Source organism: Manacus candei, unplaced genomic scaffold, assembly GCF_025592945.1.
Source record: "Manacus candei isolate 608988 ecotype Guabito, Panama unplaced genomic scaffold, ASM2559294v1 h1tg000028l, whole genome shotgun sequence".
Taxonomy (NCBI): domain Eukaryota; kingdom Metazoa; phylum Chordata; class Aves; order Passeriformes; family Pipridae; genus Manacus; species Manacus candei.
This window is the reverse complement of record NW_026138076.1, coordinates 35,780,979-35,801,341: the sequence shown is the minus strand read 5'-3', so window position 1 is coordinate 35,801,341 and position 20,363 is coordinate 35,780,979. Positions and strand designations below refer to the sequence as shown.

General features: G+C 38.4%; 1 protein-coding gene across 12 annotated transcripts in view; it reads left to right on the top strand.

The window, feature by feature from the left end:
• The window catches only part of PDLIM5 (PDZ and LIM domain 5), a 126,635-nt gene that overhangs the window by 38,021 nt on the left and 68,251 nt on the right, over positions 1-20,363 (top strand). For all 12 annotated transcript variants that reach the window (XM_051789764.1, XM_051789762.1, XM_051789763.1 and 9 more), the window contains one exon: positions 2,903-3,054. In XM_051789764.1, coding sequence (XP_051645724.1) covers positions 2,903-3,054 — 152 coding nt within the window. The remainder of the gene's footprint in view (positions 1-2,902; positions 3,055-20,363) is intronic.

Here is a 20,363-nt window from a genome sequence, read left to right as displayed (position 1 = left end):
TCCCACCCCACCATGAAAATAGTTACCCTGATGCCTGCTTTTGAAGTCTTACTTCTGAGTTGTATGTAAGTTGTTTTTTTTCTTTTTTCGTCACAAATTACAACATGTCAGCATCATGTGCATTTCAGCATGTTCTGAGAGCTAAATTTTATTCAGCTGGGGAGCCGAATCACAAAGCACAGCGATCCATTTGACCTTTAGCTTTTAGTGCCCTTACGTTCCTTTCCCTTTTCCAGACCTTGCTGGCAAATGTCAGCATGCTATAACATATCATTTTAGGGATCTGTTTATGGCAGGTTCCACCCCTCACCCAAAGGTTTGAGGAGCTTTCCTATAAATAGCTATGTTGGTCATCGCTTTCTATATGCTTGTGGGGTTCCCTGATCAGTGTTTTATAGTAACCAGCTCTCTTAGCTCAGAATTTGGGTGTGAACACCAAATTTTGAAAGAATTTTGACTTGGTTGAAGTCTTTTGTAAAAGGATGCACTATAAAACTTGTAATTCTTATGAATTTAGCAAGTCAAAAAGGTTTTCTGAAATCAGAGCATCTCCTTTTTCCTTTGTCTTTTATGTTTCTTCCTTGCATGGGACTTGCTCTGCTAACTTTTCTTTGTTTGCGCCCTCTGTTTTCAACTCTGGATAAAATTGCTATGTTGACTTGTAATGCTGAGGGACTGGCTGCTGTTTTGAATCTGAAGATATGACAAGTCTTCCTGCATCTCAGGCCTCTCCTTTCACCAGGCTAACATCAAATGGAAGGATTTTTCTGATGTTGCTTAGAATTTTGTCTATTGTTTTTAGCTGCTAGAGATTACTACTGCAATCAGCAAGTATGGAACTGATGTTGAAAAATGGCAGCTGTGATCCACTGAATGTGAAATTTCTTGGGTTTAGTCTATATGTTGTCAAATGGTAACATTTTTTGGAGTTTTGCATTTGCATTTGTCTTGCACCATTACACAATACTTTTTTCTCAGTTAAAGTATTTGTCTGCAGATGCCATCCAGTACAGATGTCACAGCTGTTGTGTATCACAGTCTCCTGGATTTCAGGAAGGGCTTAACCATATTAGGTAGGCTGATGGGACACTTTCCACAGGTTTACCTGGTCAAACAACCATTCATGCACAAATGCAAAGACGGAGCCCCTAGTGTTTCATGCATTATTACCTCTTTGCCATAGACAGTTTTCAGGACTTGACCTCATTTCTTCTTGACGTGATTGATGTGGAGACTGGTGACTGCACTTTGTAAAGGAACAACAAGGAACCAAAACTTCTTGGTCCCTATTGAATGACCTACAACAGGGGCAGTGAAAAACAGCAGAAAGGAAAACCTTCCTTCTGCCTACCTCAGAGAAATTATAGAATCATAGAATTGTTAAGGTTGGAAAAGACCTCTAAGGGCCGCCAAGTCCAACCATCAACGTAGCACCGCCACCACCAGGTTCACTACTAAACAATATCCTCAGGTGCCATATCCACACATTTTTTGAACGCTTCTCAGGAACTTCTTTGGGCAGCCTCTTCCAATAGTTGACTATGCTTTCTATGAAGAAATTTTTCCTAACATCCAAACTATACCTCCCCTAGTGCAACTTGAGAGCGTTTGCTCTTGTCCTGTCCTTTGTTACCTGGGAGGAGGGACTTGACTCCCAGCTCACTACAACCTCCTTTCAGATAGTTGTAGAGTGATTATGTCTCCCCTCAGCCTTCTTTTCTCAAGGCTAAACAACCTCAGTTCTCAAGTCATGTGCTATAGCACAGCTGGGGCCGATGGTGAATTTCACTTCTGGAAATGAAGTAGCTCTGCTGTTTGCAGGATTTCCGTAGAAACACTGATTTCTTCAAGGAACAGACTCGTGCTTGCAGGCAAATGACTGAGTTGTGTGGTTTTGTATGTACAGCACCAGCAGCTACAGCATCTCTACTGCAAGATGGGAAATACATCTGGAAAAAAGAGGGAATTTGCACCATCCAGGACTGCTCTTTGCAACCAGTTATAAAATGATTAGGAGGTTGAAGACAGGGTTACTAATCAGTGCGTAGATCTTACCATGTGTTGCTTTATTTCTGTTTCTGTTCTTGGGAATGAAGGTAGTTGAAATCAGTGGCATCATATGAAAATATTAATTTATTGTTCAGTTGGAGCCAATAATATGAACTTTACAAAGGTTTCTGTTGCAAGACTGTTTCATTCAAGTGGACCAAAGGCAGTTGAGCTGAACTTCGACAATGACCTCGATCAAAGAGTCAAACTGCTCAAGAGGCCTTTCTTATTCTTGTCTGAATATACTGCAGGTCACTGGGGGCTGTAAACCTACAGAGAAAAAGGCAAAATAGTATCCTTTAACTGGTCAGTCTGTAATGTTGAACTTTTGACTTTCTAGTAGTTGCAGCTAGGAAAAAGTTATCTTCACTATTAATGGAGTCTTCCACACACATGACCAGTTATAGATAAATTAACGAACTTCGAAAAGATAATTAAGTGGAAAATCTAGAATAGAAAAAGCTGGTTTACAACCTTTCTCCTCTTGTGAGAAAAATTTCATATATGAAGAGAAAAGCGACTGGAACTTGGCATGCAGGAGACTGTGAGTTCCTGTCCCTGCTTGTGTCTCGGTGAATGTCCATAGCTTCTAACCAGTAAAGTGGAGTTTGATTCTGAAAAACAGGCAATACTATGCAGTACTTTTCCTGTCATTGAAGTGAAATAAGAATGAGTACCTTTAAATATTGCAGCAATTTTCACAGGGATATGTTCACAGGACTCACAAAGGAGAAAAGATATCTTTTTTTTTTCTTTCTGTGAAACAGCACTGTGAATAAGATATTGTGATTTTGTGTTCAATATAAACATAAACCATCCAAGTTTCTCATTTATCATTCTTGTGATGTTTCAGCTTAATGATGGAGGCAAAGCAGCCCGAGCACATGTGGGGATAGGTGATGTGGTTCTCACCATTGATGGGATAAGCACGGATGGGATGACTCATCTAGAAGCACAAAACAAGATCAAGGCATGTACAGGCAATTTGAACATGACTCTGCAGAGGTAAGATACCTTTATTTAAAGAGAATTGATCATCACTGTAACTGTTGTTTGGAGAATAAAAACATGTAAGTGGTTTGCCAAAGTACATGGAATTAAGTGGAAATGATTGAAAGATGTGCTGCCATACCCTGAAATCTGTCTTGATTTATAGTGTTTTAGAAAAGTTATTAGATGTTAATTATGTGAGTTGACAAAGACCTTTTCCAACCTTATGTCATCTACTCTAGTTCCTTTTGAGCTTCAGTTTTTTTTAATTCACTTGTTTAAGCAAAATGAGGTCTTATTCAGGCTTTTTTTAACCTGTCCCAGCTGACTAGGGGCATTTCTTTTTTGGGTCAAGTCCAACAGCATCATTGTTATTGGCAAACAAAATGATGGATTTAAACAGTTAAACCCTGAGTTAAATGGATGAAAATGCTGCAGCTCAGAGTCTCTGAGGTACCTTTCCTGAAGTGATACTACCATTTCAGAAAGTATCAGCCTCCCTTTGCTAGTTGAAGAATCTGCTAGAGAGGTAACATCTTGGTCAAGTCTTATTCCTGAAACATAGAGTTTAGTCAATCCCAGCATACCTCTGTTAGCCTGGGACTATGTTTTGATAGGTGTTGAAAGAAGGGAGCAGGATGCTCACATACAGGTTATTGAACCTGGAGCAGGAAGAGCAGCAGCACAAGCAAGAAATTCCTTCAAGCTCTCAGAAGTCTCCCAGGGCTAAATATTATCTTTTGTTAGAAGACTGCTATTTTGATTTAATGATATGGGTGAACATCTTGGAGGAGGATTGGCCTCTGGATCCATCACATAGGGGGAAACATCTTTTCTTGTTTTCAAAGAAAACAAGAGCAGCTATACCCCATGATTGCTGTTCGTGCCTGCCTTCAGCAGTGCAAAGTTCCTTGATGGATGTTGGTTGAGGTCCGTAACATATCTTTTCACCAGTTACTTATGTCTTTTGTGGCAAATTATCCTGCCCTCAATGAACGGACTATGTGTCTCTGAGAGTTCATTGGCGTTGAAGACGTGACGTGGTTGTAGATCTGACAAACATCCATCTCTCCAGGGTGGGGGTGCCTGTTCCCAGCCCTAAGTGACATGTATTTGAATGGTTGTATGAGTGCTTTCTTCTGTGAGAGTCTACAGTTCATCCCTGCTTGTTGTTTCCTGTTTTTCTTGTTGTCCTATCCTTTGGTCCTTAGCTACCCTTAATAAGGGATTCCCTTTTCTCAGTCTCTGAGGAAAGGAGTATCTTGTGGTGTGGTTCGTGCCTAGGGCATCTTCTGGAGCGAAACTTGTAAAGGTGGCATTAAAAGTTTCTTGATGAAAGAGAGGTATTATACCAGCTCTAGTATCTAGTATGTCATTTGCTTTTCTGACTCCCAACGAGACAGGCAGGTTGTTTAGAAATGCACTTTCCAGGAGCCCACTGAGTCACTCCAGAAGCAGCTGGGAGTGAAGGGGGGCAGGGGGTGGCCCCCTTTCTCCTGTCACCATAATTGGATGGGCAGGGTTAATATCAGATATAGGAAAGTTATAGCAGGTGTGTCTCGGTCAGGCAATGACTTGTCTGAGGCTGCTTCTGGTTGGGTACAGAGATGAGTGGTTTGAAAATCGAATTAATCATGGGTTAGCCCAGCCCCCTCCTGTTCTCACCCTTCCTACCTAGTCTAGCATCTGACTCACCGCTGTTGGCTACCTGACAGCTGAAGACTAAGTCAGGATCAAACTAACAGAGATCAAAGGAATAGCCTTGGTCCCAGCATCTGAGGGTGGGATAGATGTCCTGTCTTGTGGCTCTGCTAGTTTGCAGTCTCATGGTCTCAGCTGTTTTGAATTCTGCCTGGATCCCAAGAAACCAAAGCTGTAGACAGTGCTGCCCTGACTCCTCTGCCTGTGAAAACTTCCTTGCTCTGCTGTTTAACAGATTTGCTTTGGTTGCTTATTTGATCTTTATAGCTTGGAAGAAAATGCTTCTTGGAGTCAGACTGGCTCATGCTAACTTGAGATGCTGTCTGCCCATGGGAAGGACAGCTTAAGAGTATAAAGAGTGTGGCAAGATAAGCCATTTTAATACTGAGGTTTCTCCGTACTTAAATTCTTCTGTTCCTGCTTCTTTTCCCAAATCAAAACAGAACTAAATAAAATATTTTAGGCTGTTATTGTTCACATGCAAGACTAAAGAGATGCTGTCAATGTGAAACAAAATTGGCCTTCAAAATACGGGCTGGTGCCACAGTATAGGGAAATCTAAGACATATCTTATTTTGTTATTACTGCTTTTAATTGTCTTTAGTTTTTACACTTCTGAGATTTTATCTACTTTCATATAGTCTACTGGTAGTTTGAACTACAGTGCAAGAAAGTTGAAAGACTACATAAATTCTTAGATACTGTGTTGCTTTAAAAGAACACAATGATGAGATGGTTAGTGGTGTTACTTTGAGGTCCAAGAAAAATGGAAGAGCATGATGGCTTAAGGTAATGGCTTTTGCACTGTGAGCATGTCATGTGGTGTTTATCAAAGGTGTGAAAGAACTCAGTTTGAGCAAGTTAGTTGTGGGAACCATAAGTTCAATTTGATACATTTTTGTGGTAGAACCAAGTGACTTTTATTCACAATAAACTGTAAGAAGTGCTGTGCACTGATCTGTGGATGCCTGCTTTACTCTTGATCAGTTATGATTTGACACAGATCGATGTAGAATATGTGGAAATTAATATAGTGGTGCAGACTTAAGTGTAATGTAAAGATAATGGCAATATGGGGAAAAATTACTGAGTATGCCACCAGCCTCATGGCATGTCAGAGATGGGGCTGGCTGTGCTGTGTGCTAGGGAGGGATTAACCAAAATAATCAGTACTTATTTGAAAAAGAGCTGTGTCTTCCTGCTCTGGCTTTTTAGGGGCTTTTTTTATGTGTTAATGGGGATCAAAATGGTAATTGGTAGAAAAGCAGTGCTACACCCTAGGGATTTTTAGGCCAGTGAACCTGAGTGAGTCCCATCTGAGGTTGATGTACTCCAGCATCCCAGTGTGTTCTGTGGCCAGGGTATGACAACACCTTACCTTTTAAAAGCTACGAAGGAAACTTCCTGAGTCTTCATGGCAAAGGTGAGAGAGGATATTCTTTATGATCAGATTCTTTATTATAGATATTTTAACTTGATAGTTAACCTATTCAGGTTTTCACTTGGCTTCTTCTGTTCTTAATGTGCAAAGCGGAAAAAATACAATTAAGACAAACAAAACAAGAGGCAAGAAGTAGCTTGCTTGGGAGGTTGGAAGGGATATTTAAAGCAGTATCTTCAATAACTTTGCTTACAGGTTTAAAGTAGTATATTTATGGAGGCAGATGTGCATGTACCTCTTGTGGAAAACCAATTTAGATGTTTTGTGACTGAATGCTGGCAAAATATTTGAAGTGTGAATAAAAGCTTCCCTTTGTCCTGCAAAAGAGAGTATTGCAGCTTGTTTTTTAAATATGGGATTGTTCTGTGCCTTGAAAAAGGACTGGAAGGGCAGCTGTCACAATTGCAAGTCCACTTTGCTCAGAGATTGCTTAAATACAAATGGACAATATTGTGCTTGCCAGCCATGTATGCAGTAGGAGGTTCTTAACATTTGCATATGTTGGCAAGTATTTTCAGTAACATGTCTTTAAAATTGATTAGTTCTGTAAACAAGTTTCACTGTTTGGTATTAAAGTTATACTTTTTTTTAAATTGTGAAATGAAATTCTAATTTTGGCATGTTATTTGCTCATTTTTCATACTATATATGGCTGAAAAAAAAAGTGGAGTGTGTTTTTCTTCTGTTCTTTTTATTTTGTAACCTGTGATTTTTAGCTTCTTGATAGATTCCCCTCCTTCTCCCCCAGACTTTTTCTTTCTATTCATTCCTGCCTCCCTGAGATCTTGCTCTTTTGCACCCCAATATTTTATTTTCAGCTAAAGCCATTCCTGGTTCCCATGAGGACAGATGGAAACCAGATGCTTGCTTTTTCAAGTTCAGATATATTTTCAAGTTCAGTAACTTAGCATGGACTTTTATAAATAAATCTGTAAGTTTCTGAACAGCTATGAGCCACCACCTATTTTTAAAATATTATTTTTGGGGACTGTTTCTCCAGACTTTTGCCTTAATAATTCTTGGGAAGTAAGAAAGATAAAGAATTGTGTATTTCTACAGATGCATGAGATCATGATACCTGTGAAACTTCTAGAAAAAGTGTCAGTGAGTAATACAGGGATAAAAGTAAAACAAAAAAGATGGAAAGTTTTTGGGTTTGCTTTTATTATAATAATATAGAACTTATTTACCTCTCTATTTAGTAAAACAGATCTGCAGAGGTATAGTATGATTTGTAAAGGAATGTCTTACTGCGTAATAAATTCAGGTGCTGAGATCACTTGGCTTGGGAAGTGAAAGGAGAATTCTCAAGGTTGTTTGCCTCTCTGTCACTATATCGTGTGCTTCTGGAATCTTTTTGGGTACAGTAAGCTGTCAGTGAGCAGTTACTATCATTCTGCTTCCAGCTCTTCAGTGGAGGAACATGGCTGTTAGAAAGCAGTAAATGAATTTCAGTGATGGCTATGGGTTTGGGGTTTATTTGGGTGAGGGGTTTTTTTGTATTGTTTGTTTGGGTTTTTTCCCCTTAAACCTTTTTAAAGCATAGGGTTGCCCAAGTTTCACAGGTGAGCCTTGGGCCTCATGGGCATTTTTGATGTCCATGTTGACAGGACTCAGAGGCAAAATTTAGATGAGCCTTAAGGCTGGCTTCTGCAGTTGGTAAACTCAAAAGCCATTTATTTTACCTGCCTGTTTGAGTACAAATGTTTATCATACTTTTCTCCCTCATCTTTCTGTTTTTTCTTTCAGAAACCATGAAGTCTAGATTTCTAGCTTAAGAACAGCTGAAATGCTCATGATTTGAGGTGGGATAATAGGGAGAAAATGTTATGGATCATTTGAATTCTATTTTCTAAGATAGTTTTTCAAGTTAACCAATCCACCAGTAAGACTAGCTCAGTATACTTTTTTCTTACTATTTTTTATTGGTTCCAGTTTTGCTTTTGTTAGAAAACAATATAATGATATTATCATTTATTGCTTTGAGAATCATGCTCTTGGGTGTGTGTTCTGACAAACTATATAGACATAATGGATGCTCTTGTTCCCATTTTGTAGATGGGGAAGTGAGGCACCTTGATGTAGACCAGGTTTTAAGAAACTTGAGTCCTTTGCTATTCAGGTGTTGAAATATTCCCACAGTGTAGGCTAGCAGTAATCTATTTAATTTCTCAGAAATAAAAATCAGCATTGCAGGGAATGGCACCATGGATCCGAAGAGCCAGCCTTAGTCACTGTTACAGGGGGATTGGAAATTCTAAAATTTTTAAGTCTAAATTTCTCTACAGAAAGGTGAGAAAAAAGTATAAATGCTAAATCAAGCGACAGGACAGGCTATTGTAAGAAAAAAGAAGAGGAGCAAGCAGAAGAATACAAGTATAGAAAGGATTGCAAACTAAAGGATTGTTTTGAGTTTTATGAGTCATGGGTTCTGTGGGGTGGATATTTTGTTTCCATAAACCATATAAGGATGAGCTTTAAGAAAGCTATGATAAGAATGCATTTGGAAGTCTTGTTTTTCTCCCAGCTTCAGTTTACTAGCCATCATCATTTCCTTTACATAGGTATTTTGACTTTAGTTCTATTCTTCAGTGATTTGCTTCTCTAGCATATGAAAGAAGCTTAATTGTCCTATACAAGTTGAACAGAGACAATAATTGGTTGAAAGCCATTACAGCTTCTGAGTAATTTTTTTGAAATCTGAAAACATTTTTTTGTAATGTTAATTCTTATTTCACTTCTTTCAGGGATGTCAAAACTAAGTGTTGGATGATTAAGGAAATAATCTCTTTTTAATTGAGGGAGTTGAGACAGAGAAAATTGTCTCAATTGAGGTTGTATGGCAAGGAATGCAAAACCAAACTGTATATTGGTGGTTTAACTGCTATTCAAAACCTTTGGCAATGTATTCCCCAATACTAGTTTGTTATTCTCAATCATTAATACTAGTTTTCAGTAATTATGTCTGAAAATAAACTGGATGAAAAATAGTGCCTCCCAAGCAGATGCTCACTTTTTATTTAGCCATGTCACTAAGCTTTGAGGGGGCAGCTATTCCAGATAGCTCACTCAGGAGCCCCTGTGAGACTTAAACACTCCTGTAGAACATTGTTATTGACCACAGACTTTTTCTGAAAGTTTCGATAGAAAACAACTGATTTCTGCTCTGCTGCTGATCTTAAAACAGTTGTGGCCTCCTCCTTGTCAAATTTCAGCAACTTGAAGCCTTAAAGCTTTCCAGTGAACTTTTTTCAGAAAAAAAACACATGAGTTGTCAAAGTTTTCAGTGGTCTGTAAGCTCAAAACAGGAGACATTTGGGAAATGAATCCAAAGAGCTTAAGGATGCAGGTACAGCTCTGCCTTACTTCGCACATTAAAATTCCTGAGCTCTTTTATCATACTATTTGTATGGAATTCCATGTTTCCAAAGAACCATTCAGGTTACAAATCCAGGTATGCAATAACAGAAAAATATGGAAATCAAAGAATCTCCATTAAAACCACAAGCATATCATCTAGGGCTGCTGAACAGGGCCTGCATGACCAAGAAAGAAAAGTAATAAGGCAATGAAATTAATATGGCCCCCAGAGTTTCTTGGTTAAATGAACGGGGTGACTTGTTCTTCAGTCCCTGTTACGACCTCTGAATCAGCCTGACCTTGGGGCCTGGAAGTGACCTGACCTGCAGGACCAGCGTGGTGTGCAGGAGTTGGGTGCTACTGAGGAAGCCGCTCTGAACCTGCAAAGGTGCAGAATCTGTTTCTGAGCCGGTGTTTCTTTGAAGTAAATACCATGGACTCTGTGCAAGCTTTTCAAATTCTTGTGAGCTCTGTCAACTTGGAGGTGAGGCATTGCTGGTCAGGAACCTGTCAGTTTTCAGCTTTCTGGGCTCTGTCGGTGGTGCCTTACATAAGACATTCTCTCCTCAGAGCATGGACTGATGGCTTCCTAGACCACATCTGAGACTTGTGACTGCTGGTGAGTTCCTAAGGTGCAGGGTGGCAGCTGACCCGAAGCCTTGCAGGCTCATACCCTCTAACCTTAACGGGGGCTTTTCTAAAGCTGAAAGGTCGTTTTGTGCTATGCATTGCAATGCAGCCAGCTGACTCATCTGAAGTCCTCCTGTTTTATCTCCTCCCGAAATTGAGCGGTGTTGAGTTAAAACATTGTCCAAAGAATTCAAAGCTAAGGAATGAGGCTGGTTTCTTTTTTGCATACAAAGGTTGTTGTATAAGTCTATGTGCTTCTATTGGAAGCAAGTTAGAAAGCTTTTGCTCCTAATTTAGGAGCTGAACAGGTTTAGCTAGCTAAGCAATGCCTTTGGAAAGCCTACCCACACACTAAATAAATGAAAGGGTACAGCTCTTGCTTCCAGCTGAAATTCAAACTCTGGTTGCATGTAGCACTTTGCTGCATGTCAGGTAGCAATTAGTTGAACCACAAAACATGCTCCAGCTAAGTGAATCCAACAAACTAAAGACTTGCCTGGAAGTTCAAAGGAGAGTCGCTGGGATGAAAATGGGAGGTTGCAGGGTAAAAACAGAGTTCAGTGACTTGTACATAATCATACCTACCCATCTGCCAGGAAAATGGGTGTGGCTGAGAGCTAGTTAAGCAATAGCGGCCTTCCTCACATTGTGTACCTTATGGTTTTCCTGGGAATCTTTAGAGCTGCAGAAGAGTTGTAAAGGCTGTGCAGTTCCTTGAGGTTGATGCAGTACGTACCATAGGAACATAAGTACAGTTGAAGATATAGATAGTGGACAATGGCAGGTGCCAAAGGCAGATTGTTATTTACTGAACATGAAAATGTTTCCTTCAACTTTAAGTTTAAAGATGATTTTTTTTACTTTAACTACAGTTACATTCCCCCTCTTTCCCCCAAATGGTTAATACCACCTCAGGAAGGAAAAAAACAATAAAGCAAAGAAAATTAAGCAAAGGAGGGTTGAAGAAGAAACATTTAATGTGGGTTTGGTTTGGAGTTTTTTTTCTTAAATTTATTTTTATTTTTAGTTTGTTTACCACCAGGGAAATGCTTTTTTGTCTTAATCAGTGAGAAATATCTGTGCCATTGCTTTGTACAAGTTGGTGCATAGCACAGACATCTGACAAATATGGCAAGAAGTAATTTTGAATTTAACTCTTAGTTTGTTTCTCAAAAATATTGACTGTTTTCAGACAGGGAAGCAAAGTTTTTTTTTTCAGAGTGATTTTGCTGACCCTATAGAGGTTCGTTGTAAGGCCCTGAACCATGACTTTGGGACTAGCCAAAGAATAAATGTTTATCATCTGTTGTTATTATATTCTTCAATTCCTGTATTTAAGATAAATAAGAGAATACTTGCCTTCCATTACAGTTCTGCTACAGAGATTAAACCACTCTGATGTACAATGACACTTCTAAAAAACAGAGATTAAATTGTTAAAATCAAAAACTACAGTGCAAAAAAAAATATGAGTTTGAAAAGTGGTTTTACACAAGCAGATCATTAGGAGGGTAATAGCTTTGGCTTGATGTTTAGATGTACAGTAGTTTGGAAGCCTATTTTCACTCTTATAAAACTAAAATAAAACTGATCTGTATCCTAGCTGAGATTTGACATGATTGATTTCTGTCTGTGAAGACAGGAACAAACAGTGAAGATTTAGTCAAATATGTTTTACTTGAAATTGTGTATTTCAGTAGGAAGTGTCTGGAAATTATATAATCTTACTTGATCTTGACATTTGCTGGATGGACAATATGCCTCAGTATGTGATGTGAGGACCAGTTTGCAGTGCTCTGTCTAACAGGTAAAAGACATGATAATGATAAACTAGTATTTGTGATTTAGAATAACTTTTTGTAATACCAATAGCTTTCTTCTGTCTTACAGAATTCAAAAAAAGCTGAGTTGAGTACCTTTGTGGGCAGCAGGGAATTGCTTACTGTACTCCACATTGTTCAGTTCATATGCTCTTACTGTAAGCAAGAAATAACGTTTGCAAGCTGAAATTTAGTACAAAAAATGTCTAGGTTAATTGAGGTGGTAACTAGTTTACTAGGAGTCTGACCATTGCCTAATAGCAATCTCCAGGTTGCAAACTCCTTAAGTTAGTTTTGCTTAAGTTGATTTACATTCTGAATGTTGAAAAGCCTTTTTGTTGCTATTGAAGGGTGGAAACAGAACACATGATGTGCTCAAACATCCCCACACTGAAGAGGGATGAAGGGGCAAGTGAACTTTAATAACATAGATGCCTCCAAGTAGTGGAGTGAATTTATTTCCCAAACATTAAACATGTATTTTAGGAATGCAGGAACACAAGTAAGCTAATCTTCATTATGGAAGTCTAAAAAATCTCTTACAAACCACAGGAGTTAATTTTGCTGACTGTCAGTACCTACATGATGTACAAAAAAGCTACTGTTTGGGGTACAAGTGCCAGGTTTCTATATGAGTGGAAAGTGGTTTCTCTCCTCTGACAGTGCAATATCAAATTGACCTTTTTTTTAGTCATTATATGCCAGGTGCTTTGGCTACACCACCATTGTCCAGACCTGTTGTGGCCATAGAAGTTCAATCCATGCACTTTTTAATTTTCATTTTCTCTTCCCACAGGTAATGCTGAAAGACTTGTTGGTTTCTGGGGTTAGGAAGGAGGGGGCATTGGGGTTTGGGTTTGGTTTGGATTTGTTTCAAAAAAGGGTAGAAATTGAGCTATTGTATAGTTCAGATTTTGCAGACTGATAGGAAGGCAATGTTGTTTGCTCTTAGTGTGATTTCCTGGCTAAGTCCTGCTTTTTAGTTATTCTGAGAGAAACATTCATAGCTGTGTTTCAGGAAGCTCTTTTGGTAACTGTTTTCCTCCCGTTTATAACTAATCCCCACAGGGGAGTGTAGGGTGTTTTTTTTTCTTTAATGAGTTACAGCAAGCCATTAGAAAAGTTATATTCTTAGGTTTTTGTTATATTTTGTTTCATCTGAAGTGATTTTAATGAAGCATTATTCTCCAGGAGGCCTTTGATGCAATTCTGGCTTTCATTTCCTTATTTTCTAATGGACTTCCATGGTATTCACGGTGACAGTCACTGATACTCCACAAGTATTGCAGCATAATGTAACAAAGTATTTTTTTATTTCTCTAGTAATACTACCTGCTGTATGCAATGGCTAATTACAACTATTTTAAGATGCTATATTACTTGCAAAATGTTTTCCATTAGTGATCTTGCTATTTCAGGTGTTACTTTATTTGTCAGAACTGATTTAGTGGTTAAACGTAGGTTTTAAATTTTTAGTTCCGTATCTGGATTTGCAGCAGACTTGGCTTTGCAGCTTTAATGTTTTATTTCCTGAAACTAGAAGTTTCCTCTTTTTCTTATGCAGATAACCTTTATCTACCTTTCACACAGTCAAATCTGATCTTACTTGATAACCATGAAAGCTCTGAGGAATTCAGTAGAAGATACTAAGAAAAATAAAGTATCATGATGACAAATCAGGTGTGACTATTACCAGTTGTTTTTTTTAGTTCCTTATGAAATTTGTGTTCTTCCCTCAAATCCTCTCATTTTGTTAAGAGCCCTGTAGTCAAATATTGATTGTTGCACTTCTTTTTACAGTTTCCTGATGATGTATATCTACTTTCCACTCTTACATAATATTTAGGTCTTAGAGTGCACATAGGTTTCATTTCCTGAAGTGAAGTTTCCTACAGCAAAATAAAATGAGAAGAAAGGTGTGCACTTGGGTGTTATGAAACACTGAGTGAATTAAACACAGTAGAGTTTCACAACCCAGTAAAATAGACCTGAATTTCTCATCTTCTAATGCTCCTGTTAGCTCAGTATTAGAAATAAAATTCAGCTTTGCCTGGTGATTAAGAAAGAGCTGTGTATATATTGATTTTTTTTTCTTTTTTTTAATATCTCCATCGCTGCCTCACCTTTTCCAATAGGGCATGTTTTGGCCTGACACTGAATAGGATGTGTTTCAGTGGATGTGTTTTGGTCTGAACACTAAGCCTGACCAATAACAAGAGAATTGAAAAACTGCAGAAATGGCTTTGTCTTAAAGGAGTGTATTGGATCAGTGAACCTGTTAGTCTGGTATCCAGACCCATTGTGGCTGGTATCTGATGATTCAGCAGAGGAGGAGGGTGGTGAGAAGTAAATCGTGCCTTAGTAACCCCTGGATGGTGAGAACCTGGGTGCTTACACCCAGAGATGTGGGTTTGATTATCATAAACACTTGTAACTAATAATTAAACTGGGGTCTTATAGGCGTTGTTTCATGTATCTATCAACAGGACTCTGATCCCAGACAGGCTAACAATATCAACGTGTTTGTGCTGTGTGTAGATAGAAAGTATTTTCTCACACTGATTGGTTTGGTTTTTTCCCAATTACTTTCCTCCAGCTCTGGTGCACAGTATATCCCCACTTTTACCTAATCCATAGTGAACTACTCAGGAAAAAAAGAAGACAGTTTTCTGTGCACCCTTTCAGCTTTTGGCATAGTCTGTACCAGATCTGAGCCTTCAACTTTGTGGTCTGAGACTTCAGACAGGAGGTCTTTAGGTTTCATCTGACACTTCGGTTTAGTCACAGCTGAATCCTTATTCCCATCAGAAAAAAAAAAAGTGCATTGTCTTTTCAGTTGCTCATGTGCATATTCTTTCATTCATGGAGATGCAGCAATTTCTAGTCTTGAAAGGACTTGGGCTCCCAGCTGGGACAGAGGCACAGAGGACACGCTTTTCTCCTGACCTCATGGTGCTTCTGGTGGAGTCCTTCTGAGTTTGAGTCTCTGCCCAAAAAGTGCACGGGAAAGAAAATCTCCCTTCCTTCCTGTGATGAGTAAGGAGATTTGAGAGACCCCATCTCAACTTTGTAAAGGTTTTGAACTGCCCTTTTAACCTTCTGCATTTGTTTGGTGTTTGCTCCACAATCCTCTTCTGTCTTCCACGTGAACTGACACCACTCCCTGTTGCTCTCCCCAACCCTGGGGCAACTAATCAATACAAGGAAGTGTTTGATCCTGCCAGTTTCAGGGAGAAGTGGGAATCTGGATATGGATGAGAGCAGAGGGGGCAAAGCAACAGGGAAGCAACTGTCAGTAAGAATATTACGTTTCAAAGAATGAGGAATGTTTAAAGAAAAGACAGTGTACCTTTTAGCAGAAGTGGCACATCCATAGCACAGATGTTAGTGTTGGCTTCATATCGCTGAATGAGCGTCTCTTCTGCAAAGATAAGAGATGACAAAGACTTGCCTTTGCTTCTGGTCCATGGGAATTTAAAAACAAAACAAATAGCAATAAATTTACAGGAATGAAATGAAAAAAAAAGTTATTGAAATATCTCAAGAACACTTCGGGTAGTAATTTTCCCATTTAAAAAACAGGGCAAGTTTCCTCACTTGCTTAGATGCTCAAAACAGAACTCAAAGCTACAGTGAGGGACTTGGGACTGCTTGAACCAGAACTGAACCTACATTTGTTTGTTTTTACTTAATGACATCTGCTTCTTTTATAAATAGAGTAAATTATTCTTGTTCTTGCATATTTTCTCAGTTTAGGCTTAATTATACTTGATGCTAACAAAGTGTTTGGTGCATACATTGTAAAACATTGATGCAAGTTTATGCTTTAGCTTTTTTCCAGCATTCCTGTGGCTGTTTAAGCTGAGCAGAGTCTGTTTGTTAACATGAAATGTGCAAGTTGTTTCAATCTCTCTTACATTTAAATTTACAAAGGATTTATTTGCTTTCATATTTTGGAATCTTCACTATTCTTCTTAATGCCTTAAATTTCTAATTTTATGATGTCTGCTGAGTATTTTTCTCCCACAGTTTTGTCAAGTTTTAATTTCCTAGCATTTCTAAACTCTTGCCAAGATACAATTTTCGTACAACTTGGAAAACCCCAACGAAACAAACAAAAAACCCCATGAAGATTTGATAAGTCATTTTTATGTGGGTGTGCCTGAGGGCAAAATCTTCCAAAATAAAAAAAACCCATGCAATATGAGAGGTTATAAACCATTGTCAGAGACACAAACCTTATAGACAATTCATGTCAGCACGTAAGACTTTTGAGGCTGGTGTTTGATGTTGCTTTCTGTTCGGAGTAAAGTCTTCACCAAATAATCAAATGGGTTTTCTGAATGGCAATTATTTTGAGAGGCTTGCTCTAACCTATGACTGATTGCTGCTCTGTAAGAGAGAACATCTTGGCAAAAGGGAATGAATTACAGAAATAATGTGAGCTTTGTTGGCAGGAGGGACTTTTAACACTCAATGTCTTTTGGAGGGAAAATGACCAAACCTAGGGTAGTCAGTTTATTGACCTTTCTAGCTCCGAAGCTTCTAGCAAAAAATGGAATGTAGTATACATTCTTAGAATGTATTACAGAGTTTAGGAAGCCAAAGTTTTAATGAGCACAGTGACTTCAGAGGTAACTAATGCTTCTCGATTGTTAACAGATTATTTTTCCTTTAGGTACAAAGCCACTCCATATGAGCAGACAATAAGTTTCAGTGACACATGGAGTCACTAAAGTACACATACTGGGCTAAGTATAATATATAGCAGTCTTTGCAAGCACAAAAATGTGTAATATTTTCCATTCAAGGCCTCTCAATTACTGAAATTTGTAAGTGTGCCTGCTGTCAATAATGATCTTGGAGACCCTTGACCAAAATAGTTCCCAGTTATCTCCTTTCCAAGTCTTGGAAGGAAGGTGATGACTTGACAAGTCAGTCACTTTCCACAAAATCTTGTTAACCAATAAGTGACTGCTCCATTAATGTGATAATTAAGTGAATGCTCGGACTAATATTTTTGTTTTGCATCTCTTGGAGCTGCCTACAAAGGAGCAATGTTGAATAAGTTATTTATAAAGAGAGTATAGTTGTGGGACATAAATTTCAGAACTGATATCGTGAATCAATGAATAAAATCTATGGGTCACTGTATTTTTTAATTTTAATCAAAAGGAAATGATCCTTACTTACAGTAGCCATTAAAGTATTTTTGTGACACACCATGTAGTTGTTGCAAGCAGAAAAAGAACAAATTCTGCTTACAAATCCTGTTGTGCAGAATGCATAGAGGTGAGTGGAGGGAGTATGCCAGTGCTGAAATTAATGATATATCAATTCAATGTTATTGTTGATAATTTTAAGGCCGGTTAGGGACGTGAAGGGAAGGTTGGAGAAATCATTAATTGGTTTAATGGTTTAATCCGGTAGACATATCTTGGTAGGGAAGATGGATTCCAAACTTATGTGTTTATTTTTATAGTAGAAATAACAAATAAATTTTGAAATAAAATATGGTTATAAAATTGTGAATTTCTCTTAATGTGGAGGGAAAAAACAGTTCTTTGTTTAATGAGAAGGACTTCATCTGCTATAAAAGATGATGGAGCCTGAGGCATTAAGCAGCCTTCCTGGAGAAATGTAATACTTTGCAGGGCTGGACCTGAACCATTTCTGCCATAAACCAGTAATTAGCAGATAGAGAACATCTTTGATCAAGATCTGAAGAAAGGACACTGTGAAACTATTCCTTTTGTTTTCCTTTTCTTTCTTTGCAAAAGAGAGATGAAGAAGGTTGTAACTTCTATGTGGCTTTGTCTGAGGATATAATCTTATGTTAAATTTTTATTTTAAAGCTACTCTTTTCATTTTGATCATTATTTTGATCATTATGCTTTTCTTCACTGAGGTGTTTTTTTTTTTTCTCCCTCCAATACATTAGCACTAGAAAATGACTCTTTGTTAAGACGAGATATCGTGAATAGCTGTGCACTGTGGGTGAGGCCAAAAGAAAGTATGAGGGTGAGCTGGAGTTATTACAAACATTAAATTTTTACTCTTGACTACCCTGTTCATTGTATAATTCGCCCAAATGATTTCATTCTTAAAAAATGCAAAGAATTCATCTGATCCTTCTCATGATTCACCATGTTCCTGCTGTTTGGTTTTGTAATTTTTTAACTCCATGGAAAACTCTTCTTGTGAGAAGTCACCAAGTTGTTACCTCTTGACATTTTCAGCATTCTTTTTTTTCTTGCCTGTCTATCAGTCTGAGTGGTGTTTGTTTGTTTGTGACTTTTTTGTTTGTTTGCTTTTAAGTTGCTCTTCCTAAAGAGGATTTGTCAGATATAGCTGCTACACATGTGAGTAAAACAAAAGGAAATGGAAATACAGTGTGTGGAATTATTGGTCTAATACTATTCCCTGCTGTCACTGTAGATTGCTTATGGTCAGACAGGGAGGCAAAAGGAAAAACTGGTAGAAATGGGCAGAAACTGGCAAAATTGTGCGGGACCCAGAAGATGATCAGATTTCTGTGATGGTAGATATGAAAACCTTTCAGTGTGGGATTAGGGGGCTCTTGTAGTCACAATCATTTCAAACTCTCTGTATTTCTGAGGCTGGTCAAACCTGTATGAAAGGCTTGGGTAGGCAAGGATCAACCCTGGTGAGAACTCTCCAAAAGTCAGGCTCTGTGCATGTGACTGCTGGAGTGAAGATGACTGTGGGATATCACATGTGGAGACCAGAAGATAGCCAGCACTACCTTGGTTTCCAAACCAGGGTACCCAACCCAAGCTTTGTGTAACTACACAGAATATTTTTCAGGGCTGTAAAGAAATGCTTTCTCATTTTTGCAAATGACTGCAGAAATCTTAAGTCTTTCACAAATCAGTGATATATTTTTCTCCTTGTTCATGGATGTTTCCTCTTGGAGATAGCAGTTGGGCCAAGAAAAATTATATTGGCCACTGCCCTGCTTAACATAAATGTGTTATTAAGAAAAGATGTCTGGACAGTTGAACTTTTCATCTTTGCCCAAACAGGTCAATCAAGAAGTGCAATTTTCATGCCTAAATGATGTTGTAGGAAGCAGCTGAGACCCATGACTTCTTTTTTTCCCCATGAAAAAAACCCTTCAAGTAGTAGACTATGGAGTTGCACTCCTCCTCATGGCTTATCAAGACAATATCTTTTGGTAAAACAGCATCCATATAACTATAATTTTCATTATTAAATTAGGCTCTAACTGTTTGTAACTAATATTTTCTGCAGTCAACGAGCCAATGCTTTCAAAGTTCTTGTATTTCAGGTAAATAACTGAAATGTTTCCCCCAAATCTGTTCTCAAATAGCAGACTTTTTTTTTTTTTTTGCTAACAGCTTTGGAAACGTGTGTAGGTTCTCCTGTATGACTGGTGGCAATTTGCCATTCATAGTCTGAAGTGAAACGTTTCTAGCTACTTCTGGTTTAACCTGTGCAACCCATACAATACCTTTTTGAAAGTTCAGGGGCTTGTTAGCTAGCATGTAAATTGTGATGCTATTGACCTTGCATATTTATTTTAAGCTGTGTCTGTATATATTGAGTGAAAGATTTAAGGGAACAATGTGAAGTTGGCCACAGCTTATCTTCACTTCTTAAAATAACGCAGATACCTCAGAGTGCCATGATCTTTAGTGATATTTTAATTCTGTTGGCACACTTTGAAATAGCCAGCTGGGGCATCGCAGGCAGACATCAGTTTTGAAGCTTTGCAGATACCATCTCAATGCCAAGCTTTTGAGTAGCAAAATAATGCATTTATATATAGATTAAACACACAGTAATCAGAAGTACCTCACAGTGTATGCCAGTAATTGTGAACAGCTACATCGCAACAATGCAGCTGTTGAAACTCCTTCACACCCCAAATACATGTATTTGGTCCAAATTACTCCTGGGTATATGTGGATGCTTTTTTAGGGATACAAAGACTCATTTGGGTTGCAATCATTTGAGAAAATCAGTCCTTGATTATATTTTATCAAGGGAGCACCTGATATAAGGAGACCTATAGACATATACAAAAATAATCTAACGCCTCAAGCAAGCAAACATCACTGTAACAAAGTTGTACAGTGCTTGTGTGTACAGTGCTGCCTCCCCACAGGCTTTAGCTATATCTGTGAAATATACAGTGCTGCTACAGAAATACCTTATCACAGTATTGTGGATCATAGAATGTCTTGGCTTGGAAGGGATCTGAAAGATCCAGTTCCAACTACCTCCCTTTCCTGGGCCTAAACCACTTAAACCAGGTTACTCTGAGCTCCATCCAACCTGGTCTTGAAGACTTCCAGGGATGGGGCATCCACAGCTTCTCTGGGCAA